Source organism: Lichenostomus cassidix, chromosome 13 (genome assembly GCF_008360975.1).
Source record: "Lichenostomus cassidix isolate B80296 chromosome 13, HeHo_3.0, whole genome shotgun sequence".
NCBI lineage: Eukaryota > Metazoa > Chordata > Aves > Passeriformes > Meliphagidae > Lichenostomus > Lichenostomus cassidix.
This window is the reverse complement of record NC_139494.1, coordinates 14,666,668-14,684,737: the sequence shown is the minus strand read 5'-3', so window position 1 is coordinate 14,684,737 and position 18,070 is coordinate 14,666,668. Positions and strand designations below refer to the sequence as shown.

Genomic DNA, 18,070 nt, shown 5'->3' with positions numbered 1-18,070 from the left:
GCAGCTGTTAGGGACAGAAGTACTTTGACCCAAACGAACCTAGTAATTCACTGGAAGATGCTAAAAACATAAGGTCACAAAATATTGCCTGAGGGCTTCTTGTCACAGCAGAATTGGCAGGAAGCAGTTGGGTTTTCTTGCTCTGGAAAAGAGAGCTCTTGCAGATAATGTCATCTCCACCGGAAGGGAAAGCATGAAAAGGAAAAATCAGAATGACCTCAGTGTTGTTTTGGGTTATGGGGCTCCCCTGCCCTGGAATGTTCCTCTTTGCATGGGGAACTATTTGCTTTCATGTAAACGCAGAATGAGCACCTTATTTATTGGCTGGGGCAGAGGAGGGTGTAAGAGCAATTAATACAGCCAGGCTTGTGACTACACTTGCTACTCAGGAGCAGTGGTAAAGACTCATAAATGTGCCTTGACAGGGTGAAAGTCCATCCCTGCAGTCAGCACTTGGACAAAGCTGCTGTTGGGTGTCTCTTTCTTGGGATGTTTTGGGCTGCTATTTCCCCACTGTTGCAGCTTGTGGCACTTGGGAGTTACAGTATCAACACAGCTTCAGATGGCCAAGGACAGCTTTTATGCTCCACCTATGTCATAACTCATTTTGTGATCAAGAACATCACTGTTCCCTGTCTGTTCCTGCACTTCCCCAGTGCTGGCAGCAGAGTGAAATGCTGAGAAATAGTTGCTCCAACCCTTTTATTGAAGACATGGTCCTTTGATTGTGGCAATAATGATTTACCTGGGTATGTGCTAAATAAAAATATGGGGTAGAGAGTCAAAGGACCTTCTCTTTTGGTGAGAGAAGTGAATATAGCCCAGGTAGGAAAAATGGTAGAATCTGTCAGTGGGGCTTTGCCTCAGGGTTCTGAGGAAAAAACAAGAGATTTGTTCCTTACACGATATGGTCTCTGGAGGAAGACAACTCCAGAATATATCTGCTTTCTGTAGTTACTCAGGACCTTGTTTGCTTCCTTCCCAGCATTCTTGCACTTCAATAAAAGTGTTGAAGTTATGTAAATGACAATATTATTTATATGTAGAATGTCTTTTGTTGAACTGCTTAATTGCAGCATTGCGGGAAGGCAGAAGGGTGCTATTTGCTTCTGAGCAGGGAAGTGCAGAAGTGAGGAGATGTGGCCACAGGGATTAAATTAATCAGTATAAAAGCCAGCATTAGCATGGCAGAGCCCTCAGCTTCTCACCCCACACTGTCACGTTGCTCCTGTGATTCGAGAGGGCATTATCACAGAAAGAGAAGGTGGGAAAAGGACTCTCACCAGCATGGGGATTCAGCCTGAGCAGTCACCCCTGGGGCCTGTCAGAGCTTGCTTCACAACATGTACTCTCTGCTGGGGCTGTGCTCGCCCAGGCTCCAGGCTGATTTTCATATGGAAATGGCTGTGCGTGTTCCTCAGAACAGCAATCAGGAGCTGTGTCGGCAGGGAGGTAGGACATAGGAAAGGTTGTTGATCTCTTGACTTGTAAAGACATTCTGTCATACAAACCCAGCTTCACAGCAGTTGAGCTTTCCGTGTGTAAACAGAGACTGCTTAATTACACAGGTCATGTCAATTAGCGTGACCTCAGCATTTTCAAGAAATTAATCACTTTCAGCCGAGTGAACCACTCCTACTCTAATACAGGGTGGCATTGAAGCTCTCAGCGTTCTCTTCAGTGCCCAAGCTTATTGTTTTACAATAGCTGCTTTTGTTTCTTCCCTTTTTTTTTTTTTTAATTTTGAACTTGGTCTTTTAGCAATAGACTTCTTAAAATAAAACAGCTGGGCTCTACAGAGTCCAAGCTTCATTTATCATTTCTAAGGGTGAAAAGGACCAAGCATCCATGTAGTATCTCAGTGATAATGGTGCTCCTGGGTGTTTGAGGCAGTGTTGTGTTGGAACCAAGTGAAATCTGGGCCCCTCTGTTTGCTATCAGCTGCCTTTGAAATGTTGCCAGTGACTTACAAGGTCTCTAATGATGATGTCAAAGTTCTGGTTAAAAACCATAAAGATAAGGTATTTCCAGATAATTTTAAACAGCGCCATTCTCATTTCACACATACAAAAATTGGAGACATTCCCTTCCTTCATTCCCCTGCTTGTGCTGGACTTTGAAACTGCCCAGAGATTTGCCCAACTTTTGGCTATGGTGTCACTTATCAGTTCCCAAAAATTGCTGGAACTTCTTAGAACACAGATTATGGTTTTGATGGGAGAATCGGCGAAGGGTCAAGGACATGAGTCTTGCACTATCTGAGGACCAGCCCTGTGGAAAATTTCCTTTCTTAGTAGATTTTAGAGTTGGTTTGGGTTTTTTTCCCTGCAGCAGGGAATTGTCTGATTATCCTCTGATACAAGAGATGTTAAGAAAGTACAGGGAGGAGGCAGAGTATGTATTGATTCAGGCGACCTGCGTGTGAAACTTCATTCAGACTCACGATCAGAAATTAATTAGGAAGTTTTATCCTGAATTTTGCTTGTAAATGTAGGAGTGTGATAAGTCTAACATAAAAGCTGCTGTGGGCCTGGAAGGAAATAAATTTCTCTGCATGTCTGAGATGTCCAGGCATGTGACAAGTGGAGCAGTGTGGAGTGCCAGCAGTGTGTGCTGGAGCAGTGCTGGCCCTGGCTGTGTTGCTTGTGTCTCTATTAGCACAAGGAGACAGTCGGGGAGGAGAAGTCAAATACTACACAGTACTTCAGCTGTGCTTCGCACTCCCTGCTTGTCCTTGAGAAAATCATTTCATCTCGATGTTTCATCAGCCCAAATGCACAAAACATTTGGTGCTGGTGTGTATTATCACCTTTGCCCAACCTTGCCTTTTTATTCCAGAAACCCCACAGAGCAGATGCTCAGTCTGGTTTTGAATTCTTCATCACAATAAGTCATCATTCTTGGCAGGATGGGCTGTAGTGCCCCAATTAGTGGTAATAATAATACTGCTACTAAGTAGATGGTGTCACGAGTGAACTCTGCCCAGCTTTGATTTTTCAGAACTAAAAACCCATTCATACAACCTAAACAGTTTTGTATGTTATTGTAATTAATGAAACCCAGGTGCCCTAGCTATCTTGTTGTTCTTGTTTTAGCACAACTGCTTGTAAACTGACACATGTCAAGTTTTCATTTAGAGGAAACTTTTCAGGCTGTGTCACTGAATAAAACCCCAAACATTCCCTTATTATGAAAACCTTGAAAGTCACTTAGAGATTGCCATGCTGTTTGATTCTGTTACCACAGCCTCTCCTGCAGCAGAGGCTGCTCGTTTGCCTCCATGGGATGCTGCCACTCATGTTTGAATTGAAGCCACTTGTGTCTTATTGCAAATTTGCATAAGAGACAGAGATGATGCTTCATGAATCCCAGATAATGGAATTTGGACATGCAAGGCTCCATCCCCAGAGAAGGGAAAGGCAAAAAAAAAAAAGACTGAAAAATAGCAGTGAGAGCTGTGGCCCAATTCAACAAGGTAATTAAGTGCCCGGCCTGTCCTTGAGCACGTGAGCAAAATTACTGAGTGTATTGTACTTATGTGCTCTTAGTTAGCACCCTCTGAAGTGTCTTGTTAAATGGAGAGTGATTTTTAGTTACTAGAATAAAGAAGTCAACACATGGTAGGAAGAGGTCACCAAGTGGTGATGAAAATAAAGATGTGCTCAAGCCATTTATAGCTTTCAGAAGAGTGGCAAGCACTGGAGTTACATGTTTAGCACTTAGGGCACACTCCAAACCTGGAAATCATCCTAACCAGATTTTCCCTGCCTTTGCCACTGGATGTTGGGGACATTGCAAAAATATCAGATCCCTCACCATACACTGGAGAAAATTGAAAGCACAAGGAACACGCTATGTCTTAATCAGTGAGCAAAGCGTAATGGGCTGTGGTTAAAAATGAGGAGTTGTGCAAAGCTTAATTTTGATATATTAGGTGAGGTACTATACCAAATAAACAGGCCAAGTGCTAAACGTGGATAAATAGCTTGATCTCCAGGCTCCTGGTCTCCGAATATTAAAATTAAGAAAAAAAAAAAAAAAGTAAGCTCCAAAGTATTCACAAACTGAACTATTTAATAGCAGGCAGAATAATCCACAGAGTCAGTATACGTTACTGCATTCAATAGTGCCAACTTCATTGAAGAAAGTTGTAAACCCATGTGTTTCTTTCATACCTCTGTCTCCCCTGGTGTTGATACAGGATTTAAATTCAAAATCTATGAAGGGCTAAAGCTAAAGCTCAAAATCATTTTCCGTGTTTGCCTGTCTCAAATTAAAACTGTGTTTTGTTGACAAAATTTGGAAAGGTTTGAGATTTGGCAGACCTGGTTGTCCCTGTGCTTACATTAATGTGTCAGCACCTCATTAATCATTTATTAAACTGTAGTGTGCCTTTCCCTCTTGCTACAGTCTGTGTTTTAGAATGCCTTGGTGCCCACTCCACATATATTCTGGCTCTCCCCTCCCCCTAATTTTATGATTTCTCCACAAATTAGTTTTAGCATGTGCTTTAACTTGAACATATCCCAGTCGTTTCAAAATCAAAATGAGGAGAGTGCAGTATTTTTTTAGATTTAAAAATATGAGCAGAACTTGTAAGTATGTAAGTGCTCTGCAGCAATCCAAGTAGGTAACTGTGGCACACAATATTCGAGGTGCATTTTTTCACTGTTAATAATTAGACGCATTAATATTTCCTTAGTGCACTGTGTGTTCAGTGTTCCTCTATTAATGAGAATTTTCATTTAAAGAATTGAGCAGTAAGCGTGTGTTGCTTCTTACAGGTGCACTATGAATAATAATTTTTTTTTTTCAAACAGACACATAAGAGTTTTTTTTTTCTGCATTTCCTGAGACTGGAAACAGTTTCTCTTGGGGATTCCATTTATAGTTTCTGCTGCTAACGACACCAAAGAACCACACCAATGCGGTCTCTTCGTAGTAAATCAAACTGTTCAGGAGGGAGGTAGGAAGACATTGTTAGGTAATTCAAAATATGTTGCATCAACAGTTTTGAAAACCTGAGGAGGGGGAAATTAAATGTAGATTTACTCAGATAAAACCTCACCAGGATTGTTTCCTCAAGCTCTTCCCCTAGAAAGCTGCATGTATAGCAACAGCTGCTTAGATACAAGATTTTCACAGGTTTGAGAACTGCCTTACTGTTACTACTCTTGACTCATTATTTTTCTAGAATCCCATTTCTAAAAATGTTCAAAACTTTTAGTTTCAGCACAGGATTGATCAGCTTCAGCAGGAGATCTCAGTGTACCTATAGGGTTTTGGAATTGGGGAAAATATTTTATCTTGTAGCCATTGTTATTAATTGTAATTTTGTTAATTTTCATATGCATCTAATCAGATGATAAGGAGCTGGCATAAATCATGGAGCTGTGACAGGCCATGCCAAGGATTTGGCTAAAAATCCCACTTGCAAAGAATTTACAATGGTTGCAAGTGCACAAATAAGATTGCAAACCCCAAGCCATTTACTATAAGATCATATTTTATTGAAAATATCATAAACTTTATTCTATCCCTCAGGAATGCAATGGATAAATTACTTTTGAAATCCCTTTTGGAATTTTATATATAGGGCTTGGATTTTTTTCTCTCCTTAGTTTGATTTCAGAAAAACTTATCTGTAGTATTTGGTGCTTTCTTTTTCCCAAATTTCCATCTGTAGGAGCTCTTGAATCATTTATTCTGTATTTTAATATCTTTCACTTAAAACATGCAGAAAAATCTATTGCCTGGAATGCCATTCAGAGGGATGGGGTTAGGATCTTTTAGATGTAAACTATTCTCTTTTGTATTCCTCTTTTTCAAGACAAAGACTTCAGGATCGGCTCTGGGCAGTTTAGTGGCTTTACTTACTTTTTGAGTCTTTTAATTGGGGGCCAGAAAGAGGTAGAAAATTTTTCCTTTCACTTTTTTTTTTTCCCCAACTCCAATTCAAGTGATGAAATTGAATAGTTGTAAGCAATCCTTTAAGTGTCCCCATTTGACCAACTTTGAGAGGCAGCAGCTTCCTGAGAGAGTTGAAGCAATGTTTGCCAATCCTTGTAAAGCATTTCACCTCTTCAGAGGCTAAAGCCTCTCAAAACCAAGAACAATTAAAGCGAGAGCCTTTCAGAGCGACTGGGGAATTCAGCAAAATAAATCAGAAATCCTCTGCCGTGGCTCTGGAGGCTTGCCTCATTATAAGAGCAGATCTATTAGCCCCCTTGCCATTGTCTTTCATTTCTCAAGTGAGGTGATTCTAATTAAATTAATCTGCATGTCAATCTATCGGTGATCAATCAAAAGGGCTGAGGTCCCCCTTTGCGGCTCTGTGCTTGCGGCTGACAGGGGCTGATAATGGAGGAAGAAATAAACTGTCGAGCAAAGTTAATTAGTCAACATAATAGGTGGATTAAACAGGAGCTGCTGATTGCTGTTTCACATGTCGAAGCATGAGGTGGGAGCTGAAACTGCAATTAACAGACAATTATTATATTTGGTTGTAAGAGGTCGCATGAATAAACATATCTCTGTGGGTTTCAGTCTTTAATCCCTTTCCCTGTTTAATGTAAGGAGAAGTGTAGGTCATTTCTTCTTATTGTTTTAGTCAAAGTTCTCGAAGGCGGCGCGTGCTCCTGGCAAGCCAGCAGCCAGCTGAAGGCCACATCTTTGGCTGGGGTAAAACCCTGGGAATGCCATACTTTCATAGGGAAAAGCTGTGAATGAAAGGCAGGGAGGCTGTGGGACTCCTTGGTCTGAATGGGGTAGGAGGAGACGTGGTGTGATGAGCTCGCAGCTCTGCAAGGGACTTGTTTCTCTGTGATATTTCGTGGCTCAGGTGCCATCTGCCTGGACAGGGATTTCCTTTAGGAGCCTCAGGGTTGAGGAGTCCCTCTGGACACCTTGGAGCAGCTGGGTCTTCTACTCTGGACCCATCATTTACCTGTTTGCTCCTGCTGGGCTGGCTCCTCTCCCAGCCTGGGCTGCTCTGGGGAGCAGAAGTGTGGGATCCTGCATCCAGTGCAGTCCTGCTGTGTCTCCCTCACCTCGCCTCAAACCAAATCCCAGGTGTTGACATTGAGATAAGTTGAGAAATACAAATAATTCTAACGCTGGATGAATAGGGTTGTGTTCTCCAGATCAAGACCCCACTGTCAGGCGTGTGTGTGTGTACACAAACATGCCCATAGGTACTCCTTAAGGCAGAGCTTGGCAGAAATTTGGGCAAGTCCAGCAACCTGCAGTGGCTGTGCTGAGGGGAGAGCAGCAGAGTAGGGTTGGGGTGAGGCAGGCAACAACTCTCATCACAACTTCACAAAATACACTTTTGTTTTCTTTTATTCTGAATCGATTCTCATTTGCAATGTCAACATTTCTATCTACTTCAGCATGGAAACTGAAGGATAATTTAGGGTGAAACACAGCTGCCCTTGTATATAGGGGAAAAAATACTTAATAAAGATCCTCTTGTTAAAATGATGGTTAACAGTGTGCTGTCTGCCACGCAGCTACAAACTCTGCAATTTGACTTAAAACTGCATCAAAAGCTTTCGATGCCAAAGACCCACTCATCAATAGTGCCTCTTGTTAGATTTGCACAGCATAAGCACCAGTTATTATGCGAAATAGCTTTGCAATTTTCTACAGCTCCCAGCTGTTATTTATTTAACCGAGTTTATTACACTCCGCGCTTTTTAAAAAACACACAGATTTATCCAAATTTTTCCCTCCATCTTGCTCTTGCAGGTCGTGGTGTCTACAACAGTCAACGTGGATGGCCATGTGTTGGCAGTGTCAGACAATATGTTTGTGCACAACAATTCCAAGCACGGGCGGAGAGCTCGAAGACTCGATCCCTCGGAAGGTACGCCTTCTTATCTGGAACATGGTAGGCAAATCATTTTTGTTGGTTGGCATTGCTACTTTAAATGTGGGTTTGTTTGGTTTGTGTCTCTGGCTGCTGGTTTCAAAGTTGTCCTGTAAGCGTTAATTCCTCTGGGGTCAGATATTTGAAAGGGACTGGCCTCCAGACCAAAGGGGGAGTTTTTCAAGCAGGTCAGCTCTAAATGTAGTGAAATGACAAACCAGTAAGCAAACATGGATGCAGAGCCTGTCCTGTGTGTCACTGAAGTGATTTTTCTTTTTTTTTTTTTATGTTGGTTGCATCTATTCAGCACCCAAAATTGGAGTCTGATCTTTTTTCCAGACTGCCCTGATTTTTGACTGTGCATCTAAATGACGTTGCCTATTTTCTGAAGTGCTCAGCACCCAAATTTCAGATTGCATTTCTTCTATCTATACAGTGCTGAGCTCTCTAGGAGATTCATCTGTTCCTTTGAATTGCCCTAAATGAAAGCAGAGCCCTTTTGGAAATCCATCTGCTTACTCAAGCCATGGATGAATGTTCTTTTCTGGCTCCAGCTGTGCCAGCTGGGGACGTTGCTTTTCCCACAGCTGTTTGTCTCCCCTCTGTGCTCCAGGCTATTCTTCACCATGGACATGCCAGCTAGGATGGTTGTGTGCTTGCTCCCTGGTCTCCTCCAGGCCAATGAAGTTCATTTGAATTAAACCGTTTAAATAATCACTCTTTGCCAATCTGGCTTGTTGCTGAAATGATTGAAGGAGAAATGGTGCAAGGCAATTTGGCTGTTCTGAAAGGACAGTAAACTCTAGCAAGGGTGGGATGGGGGCACGTGGCTGGAAGCAGCCTGGGGACAGTAATCTCTTCTGTAAGGTCAGCTGGTCCTGGAAGGGAACATCTGCTGGTGGCTGTAGGTGCTTAAAATGGGAGTTGTTGAGTGCAAATGTATTCCGAAAAATCTGGATTTGATTAATGTTTTGTTTTGCTCTTTGTCCTCAAAGTTGATGACTACTGCTGAAAAACAAAACAAAAACAGAGGGCATTTCACTCCCCTCTCCCTGTTCCAGCTTGGTAGAATAGCTCTTTGTCTTCAGAGCTGTTTGTAATCCTAAATTCAATAGGTGCTTGCTCCCTCTAAGAGATGTGTACCCTCAGCTCCCATTGAAGTAGCTGAGTGTAGAAGGCACCAGTCCTTTATGCTGGTTTGTTTCACAAATATTTGCCAAGGATCTGATGAATAATTAAATAGATTTTTCCAAAGAGTTTGAAGAAACCAGATAAAATTTTCTCTGGGAAAGCAAATGCCACTCAGAAAAATGTTAACTAGATATGTTAAAAGAAATTATTAATGCTGAGAAATGGGAAAACGTGTGGGTTTCTACTGCTCAGTGGATTCCTGTGGAAATACTTTTCTATTCTGTTTATGCTTTCAGGCATCAGTCCTGCAAGCACTTATGCATATATTTAAGATTATGCTCACATATGGTCCTGTTGGGATCAATGAGGCTTCTTGTGTCAGAGAAGCTGAGGGTATTGATAAGTGTTTGCAGAATCAGGTCTGTAGTTCACACTTACTAACCTAAAATTCTTAGCTCAGCAGCGTTTCTCATTATATAAACATAACTTACATCTGTATTTATTTAGCTCTAACTTTTTATGTAGGCTATGAGCCATTTTCAGCCATAATTCATGTTATAGAATTTTTTTTCATCCTGCCAACAACCTAATTTAATAAACAAACCACTGTCATAATTTTTACTGAAATTTATAAGGAATGTATGAACTCTGTCTTTATTAATTAGCAGAAGGCATTACAAAAGGAAACTTCTTTCTGTTCAACTTTGTAATCTTTCCATTAAGTCTAGTCTTAAAAAAACACTCTTTTTTTTTTTTTTTCTTATAACCCTACTAAAGTAGTTGCCATATTTTCTTTTATTTTTTTCCTTTTCCCCCCATTACAGTCTTCTCAGTGCATGCTTTTGGTCAAGGCAGTACTTAATTTCTCTTACATAAATGCCCTTATTCTCATGCATGGTACTGTCTCATTTTACCACAGCTGTCATTCCCACTCCTACAAACTGAGGCATTCTGATGGCAAAAAGCAACAAAAAAAAAGATAACTCTCTGCTTACGTAGCTCCACACACCTGAATTACTGTGCTGATATTAAAAGTCAACATCTGCAAAATATCTCCATGTGTACATTTTGTGGGAAAGGTGATTTTTCTAATCTACTTTCTCAGGCACCTCTCAAGGAACCTCATAAAGCAACTGCTAGTAAATTCTTACTTTTGAATAGCAACCTTCACACTACAAAATTGCTCTCTTCCTAAAGGCTTGGTGGAGCCTTTCTTTTTAACCTAAATCCTTCAGTCCAGCTCTGTAGGAATTCTATCCACACGTGAATCCAAGAAACAGGAAAAAAAAATTAAAAATCCAGTAACTGTTGTAAATGGTGTTATTAGGTATCTAAAACAGCTAAATAAAAAGGAAGGAAAAGGCTTAATCCTACTGAATTTTGGACAAGACCCACTGGAATAGATGACACAGAAATTAATTTTTGCTTTCAGTTCAAGTCACAAAATATATTATTTTTCTTCAGTTTTTGGAATTTTCATCTCAGATAATATCAGAGGTATTTGTTTGCCTCTCCTTTACCCAGATTTTCTGCCTCCCTCAGGGGAAGGACAGAGTGACCTGAGCAGTATCCATAAGCAGGGAGATGGAAAGTGAATGTTGTCATGGTTTGTCTCTGGTTCATTGCTCTGGTGAGCAACTTCTCATCATAGATTTGTAAAATCTGGGATCTAACTACAATATTCTCTCGACCAAATGTATTCCCGTGGACTTTTCCAGATGTTTAACTTTTTAACACAAATATCTGATGGCAATAGAGAAGAATGCCTGGCTGTGAGGGCTGGGGAAAGGGGAGACAGGATGTAGCAAGGTGTGCTGGTTGTTGAGTTTAGTCAGACAATATCCAGCTTATTTTTCCCTACAAACTTGTGCTTGCTGCTCTGAAACACAGAGTTGCAGTTGATGTGACACCTAAAAGAGACTTTGGGTGCCAAAAAGCTGGAAAGAAAGCTGCACCTCTCGAGCCACTCAGGAGCCTGGTGTCTCCACATTTGGCTTTCACCATCTCATTAGCAGGTAGCCTAGATTATTTTTGGGACATCCAACACACCTCTATTTATATCTTGCTCATCAGACTTTTCACTCAGTAAAGTGAAGGTTCCTTTTTGTAGCTCATTTCTCTGAACATAAACAGGACCCCAGATCATGGTTTCATATCCACACGCTGCCCCATTGAAACCAGCAGGTTAAGAAGCTCATCTTTCAAATAAATATATCTATCTTTTAAAAGTAATAGCTGGCAGAGGCCAATTATTATTTCATCCATCTCTGTGTGGTATAAATAGGGTAAGCCACAGTAATCTGTGGTTTTCAATAATTATCACTTTTTCATTCACGAATAGTTGGATCCTCACTGGTTTTATATTTATGGTAAACCAGAAAGCCGGTGTGGTTGACCTTTCCAAATTATATATATATATATATATAGTAAGATATATAGTGAAGAGCCAATGGGCCCCAAGCAACAGGATATATTTCAGCTTGTAGTTCATCCCAGGGTGTCAATTTTAAAAGCAAAATCTTTCCAATGAAATTTAAGTGATGAACTTATGGAAGGAGAGAATTCTGGCAGGGCTTGCAACAACTCTTTTCAAGTTTACCAGCAATAAATCCACTGCTGCAAAGTTTCCAGTTAAAACTCTCATATCATTGCAAAGTAAAAATTCTTTTTCTCCTCATATCTTTTGAATGTCTTTACAAAAATGTAAAGCCAATTGCAGCATCAATTTCTCTATTATTTTTCCTCACTGGCAGAATGCAATGCCCTCGAAAAATGATAGTCCCTGAGACCCTGTCAGTTTGCATGCTCTAACACTTTATTATCTAATGATCTAATATGCAACAAGGCAAAGAGGGGGTGCTTATCACCCTGACAGGATGCCTAAGAGAAGTGACTAAATTACTTTATGTACCATTAGCAGTAGCTGCCACGGTGAACTCACTGTGAGCATTTATGCAAATATTCCTGAATACATTCAAGTGGCCTTGTCAGGAAGACGACTGACAAGCAGCTTAAATGCTTGGGGTTTTAAAGGGACAGTTTTATTTCTTTTATTTTTTTTTCCTTTCTCCTCCATAGGAGAGCACTGAAAAATTAGGTGGTGGTGAGGTTTGCTGACGATTTGGTTCTGAGTCAGCTCAACAGCAGCAGAAGATGAAAGATGCAGGGAAGAAATAGACACAAATGATAAGACATGATGTCAGGGTTTGCAGGTGGAAGTGGAGATAACCATGATCTCTAGAGCAATGTCCTGCTGTTATTTTAATATGAAATATACATAAATCTGTGTGTGTATATATCTTAAATTGGTCATTATGTAGGAAAGCCATTACCAGTGGTTGCTTTAAACTGGGAAGGATAGTGCATGGCTGGATTATTTGATCACCCTATTGTGGTACCAGTCAAGCTTTTACAAGGTTGTTTTAGCTCATGACAGCAATGAGTGTCTCCCACCGTTTATCTGCAGGTGCAAAACCTCCTACAGGAAATAAAAAGTATTAGGGGTTGTGTCTCAGTTGAACACAACAGGTAGAGCCTCTTGTCAGCAGTGGGGCATTTAAAGAACTTTCCTTGCCAATCCTGCCCACCCTGAGCCATCTGAGAGCTCACAGTTACTGCACAATCACAGACACTCCACTATGCAAAAATGATTCCTAGGCTGTGCCTTAGTTAATTTGGTATTTTCTGTTTATATTATTAAAAAAAGGAAAATTTCCCCCCCCCACCTTATAAACTATTTCAAGAGAATAATCTTGAAAATAAAGCTTTGATAATGACTGCCCTTAGGTCTCATTTCTAGTCTGTCTGTAACAGAATTGTTGATGGCAGACATTAAATACCATGAGTTTAGTTGCATGTGGTTGGTGATTCCTGAAAGATGCTCAGCAATCTGACTTAGTGACCTCCTTCTTGTGCCCTAAGTGGCTTTGCCACAGCTTTAACCTCTAAATTTTGGGCAGTGTGTAGAGTTGTGAAGGGGATGCCCCTATCAGCTGCATTTTAACCATTTTAACACTGAATTCCTTGGTGGTGCCTTTCTCTGGGCTAGTTGATGAAATTGTTATTCTAAGACAGAACACTGACTGAAGCAAAAATTTCAGCAAGTTGAGAAAGGTTAATCTTCAAAACTTGATACATTTTACCCTTAGTTGGTATAGGCTCTGGTTGCTCATCAAAGGGGAACTGGGACTACTGCATTAAAAAACTGTCCAGATTTAAACAAAGAAATGTAAAAGTTTGACTTGTTTCATCCATGGGTGGAAGCACCTGTTATAGTTTAGTGCTGAGCTTAAGAATGATTTTGTGATTATATGAAAAATATAAACACACAAGCTTTTTCTGCATCATATCATTCCATATAGAGAAATGCAGAGGGCTTGATTTATTATTTAGAAGGGAAATATTGGAAAAAAAATATTAGGATTCTACCACTCTACTTGAGGGGATCTTGTATGTTTTTCTGAGTTATGTCTGCTTTCTAATTTATTTTCTATGAGGGAAGAATACCTTGGGTTGTTGGACATCTCTATGCATACACAAGGGAAAAAAATGTGACTTTCAGAACATTGCACAACATGGATAGTAATAACAGTAAGTGAGCCTTGATATACTGAAGGATTGCAAAACTTCAAGCTGGAAATAATTTTCTTTATTTTTGCCAAGTTGTCTTTTTCATATCGGTTCCTTCATAAATGCAGTGACTCATAAATTCAGGCAATTTTTAACATAATGGCTTGTTATGTGTTCTTGGAGCTTGACCTCACTGAGTGTATAATATTAACCTTTTCGCTACCCTGTGGACTTCCTGTATTCTGTTCCACAAAATGAGGAATTGGTTGAGGCTGGAAGGACCTCTGGAGATCATCCAGTGAAAGCAGGTTCACCTGGAGCAGGTTGCACAGGATCACATCCAGCCAGGTTTTGAATATCTCCAGAGAAGGAGACTCCACAGCCTGGTCCAGTGCTCTGTTACCCTTGGAACAAAAGTTTTTTTCTCATAATCAGATGGAAGTTCTAATTCAAGTGAGAACACCAGGACTGGAGTAGTTCAGAATGTGAACTTGGGTGGAGTTAGAGCATCTGTCCATCAGAAGAGACAAAACATGGCCAGAGAGTTCAAATGCTTTACTTGAGAGAATTGTTAGATAAAGACTCCAGTATGACCTCAACATGATTTTAACTCAGGGAAGCACAGAAGTTTCCAGTATTGTTGCAGGTTCTCTGTGAGTTGCAAATGTTGAGTAAGGATGTGGTATTTTCCCAAAAAATGTGTGGCAGGTCAGGGAGAGGTTAAGGTTTGAGTAATTCCTCAGGTGGGAATTGCTGGCTGAGGTTCTCTGATGGGTGCCATGCAGAATGTCAGGCTGGGTGATCAAACTGGTCTCTTCAGGAGTGAAATCTTGGGATCCATCAGGTCAGCAAAACATGGCAGAGCTAAGATTTGTACAGCTCCAATTTAAGTAACCAAAACTGAGTTAACGAAATCGTGCCCCTCTGAATTATGCTGATGTCCTTTTTTTTTTTAAATCTTCACCAGAAGAGAGTCACTGTTTGGAGGCCCAGAATTGCACAAGAGCTGGGTGGGTGGGTAGGTGGAGCTGCCCTTCTCCCAGCCAGTCACGCCAAACGAAAAGCAGAAAATCTTTTGTTTCTGTTTGTCTAGGTCATAAATCATCCATTATGGAGAGGTACTCAAAAGCTTGGAATATCTGGCTGCAGCAATTCTGATCCTTCAAAATTTATTTTTAGTCTGAGGCTAAATGAAAACAAGATTTAAACAATGAAAATGGATTTTTAATGGTTGGTTTAGGCGAGGAGATTCCAGAATTTCAATTCTGCCATTGGAACGTAGCTATTTAATGGAGGTTTGATTTTGTGGGGATTTGTCATTATTTAAACATTATTGTGTAACACATATGTGCTTACAGTGCTGCAGGAGACTTAGGAGATCCCATTTGAGGTATTCTACTCATTAATAAAGGATTTCTGTTGCATAATGTCCATGGAGATACCTCCTGAAAAGGCAAGTTTGGGTATTCCAGTGACCACAGTTAGAAAGGATTCCTGCTTGACAGTCACTTATCAGGGATCTAGGGTCACATTTAACAGAGAAAGGAAAATGGGGAGTGGGAGATACCTTGATTTTAAAAAGATAAAATCTGTCCGTTTCTACTCATGAGCAGCTGCCCTTTATGTTTTCCAAATAAATGAAAAAAACCCCCAACCCAAAACAGCCCTTCCCCCAGAATATCTAAGTGATGTCAAGCTGTGATATGTTGTTACCCTCTATTGTTATGAGGATGTCATGAATTCATGGAAAAATAGTACCTGGATGAAGATAGAGAGCATTTTGTGAATTTCCCTGAGGAGCTTTCAGAACTGTGCTCCCAAAATTGCAAAAAGAAGAAAACAAGAGGAAAACTGCCATTGAATTTTGATACAGATTTGAATAGAAAAAACTGTTTTGTTACAGCAGACACATAAGGGAGGAAAGTTCAGATAGAAATTCTCCAACTACCACACGACTTGGCTCTTACTTGGAGAGTTTGACCAACCATTTGCTGAAGGTTTGAGATTTCTCTCCAGACCTCAGAGGAACTGGAATACAGTCATGCAAGTAGAAAAAGCTTAGTTCCCCTGTTTGGCAGAAGCTTCACAGGTATCAGAACAGGAGAACATTCCGCAGAACTCAAATAGGAAATGAATATTCATAGATAATTGTCGCTGTTGAGCAGCTAGCAGAGTAATGAATGCATCAGTTCTCAGTGGCAAGAAGGAATCCTTTATTGTTTTGATTTCATCACATATATAGAGTTCTCAAAAGTCACCCAGATTGGTCGGTCAGAAGCCTTCCCCCAGGCCTGATTGGCCAGGCCTGCACTGTCCAAGTTCTGGGACACTGTTCCAACAACATCCAAACTTTATCTTTATTTATAAAACACAAGAAAATTTCTCATGGGAAAAACCTGTGCTAGCCACAGACAATGAGCATTCATTGCATTTCAATTTGCTTTGCTGGCCACCATGTCCCAAATATAGTGGCATCATAGGGGGGAAGAATGACTTTAGGACTGGAGAAATGTTGGAGAGATGGCAGTGAAGTTTTGCCAGGAGTTGTTTTGCCAACCTTCCAAAATGTGCTCACTAGGAAATGACAAAAGATTGTATTATTTCAGTATGTTTAATATAATTTCTGAAAAAAATCCTCTAATTTAGCTTTTTCATTATGGGATACCTTTATTGGTGTTACATTGGGAAAAGGGGTTTTTTTCACTCTGTTCCCCTGCTGGTTTGGGCAGAGTATGGAGGAAAATAATTTTATTAATTGTGGTTTGGAAGTTAAAGGCCAAGAATCAGTGATTTTTTGAGAATTTATTTGGATGTTATAAAATGTCATGAGTATCAAAGAATGGTGTTCACAGCAGTTTGCAGGTATCTGGACACTTCCAAATGGTTCATTTTGAGCATCCCAGCATTTAAATGCCTCAAAGCAATCAATGGTTTTAAAAGGTCTTTGCTCCCATGAAACTTATGTCCAAAACTTGAGGTGAAAATTTTCCACAAAACTGCCATTTAGAATATTTCATTTAGAAAACTTCACAAATAATGAACTCATTTTGTCACTGAACTGAGAGAGGATTGGTGTGAGCATTCAAGTCTCTGTCTGCCAAGTGTTTCTCCAGAAAAATGAGTATTTGACAAAGCTCCTCCACATCCAAGGAAATGAGTTAATAGCAGAAACCAGGATACTGATGCAGAAAATGGAACCCACCAGGGTGGGATGTTTGGAGTGGTTATTCTAATCTGGCTCGCTATTTGGAAGTTATTAATGTTTAGTAGCAAAGAATAAAAATAAGCTACTAATAATTAATATTGGAATGAAGAAACAACCCTTTGTGTTTGGCCCAAATCCAGAGCACAAGATTTTTGGGAGTGTACGGCATTGCAAAAAGTGTGCTTTCATTAAAGCCAGTAGTACAACTTCATAATGTGGTTTTAAAATCTTAGCCCAGACTGTTTGCTGAGCATAACCAGAAAGCTTTGTGTGTCACAATTAGTCCTTTCTGCTTTCCACCTTCATTCCATGAATTTATAGTTCTCTTTGTGACAAAACAAATCCTTAGCGTGAAAGTGACTGTAATATAAGCAGTGCTGGTTTATGACCTCATTGAGCAAAGTGAGTGGGCTTAGGAAGTTTATTAAAAAGATCAAGAATAAAATTTTATTAAAAACTTGTCTGAAATTTAGCAGTTTAAACTGATTTCTCAAAAGTAATTCTAACAGTTAGATGTGCAAGTCAAAGTACAATGGCCACAGTGAAATGCTTAACAAGATACTCCCCTTGAAGAAGTGGATGTTCAAGACTTTCTGAAGTTCTCATCCATTTTCTGAGAGGCAAGTGGTCACCCAAAAGTGTTGATATCCCAAAGCAATCTTTTTGGAAATTCTTGGACCCAAAGCCAAACTCTTGAAGCACTAAGGTGCCTAAAGCTTCAGGTAGGTGTTTAGCGGGATTCTTAAAACTCTGGCTACAGAATTTCTATATCTGTCTGCCAGGTACGTTGAAAATTCCATTAGTTGCTTACTGGCACCACTGGATTGGTGGATGCTTCCAAAAATCTGGTCCCAGGTGCTACAGGAGCCTGTGTGCTGTTTGCTGTACTACCGTTGAAGTGCCTGTTAGCACTGGGAGCATAAGGAAGTTCAAAATTAATTATGTTTGGTTAATACTGTATCATTATGGTTTTGTAGCAGCTTTCTCAGAGGTTCTGTATCTATCCCTTGAACAAGCAAAGTGCGTTTCCCACAGAGGTCCCTTCTGGGTTGTGAAATGGCAGCAGAGTGCTGGATCTCTCCCCTGCTGCTGGAGTCTGAACAGACAGCTCGTGTTGCTGTTCCCTGAAAAGCTGGGCTTGCATATGGAATTCATAGGTTTGGTGTTGCCTGATCCATGCCCAGAGGGAAGGCCAGCACTCGGAGCACATTCTGCCTGACCACAGCACTGCTCATCTTTCCAGCTGCAGCTTTAGTTCGTGGGTTGGGGTTTGAGGTCACAGCACTTTCCTGCAG

General features: G+C 40.5%; 1 protein-coding gene across 10 annotated transcripts in view; it reads left to right on the top strand.

Moving 5' to 3' along the window:
- EBF1 (EBF transcription factor 1) overlaps nucleotides 1-18,070 on the top strand; it is a 265,638-nt gene that overhangs the window by 166,882 nt on the left and 80,686 nt on the right. For 6 of the 10 annotated variants that reach the window (XM_085073848.1, XM_085073839.1, XM_085073840.1 and 3 more), the window contains exon 8: nucleotides 7,750-7,891. In XM_085073848.1, coding sequence (XP_084929974.1) covers nucleotides 7,750-7,891 — 142 coding nt within the window. The remainder of the gene's footprint in view (nucleotides 1-7,749; nucleotides 7,892-18,070) is intronic. The other 4 variants (XM_085073843.1, XM_085073842.1, XM_085073847.1 and 1 more) reach the window with 1 other exon arrangement.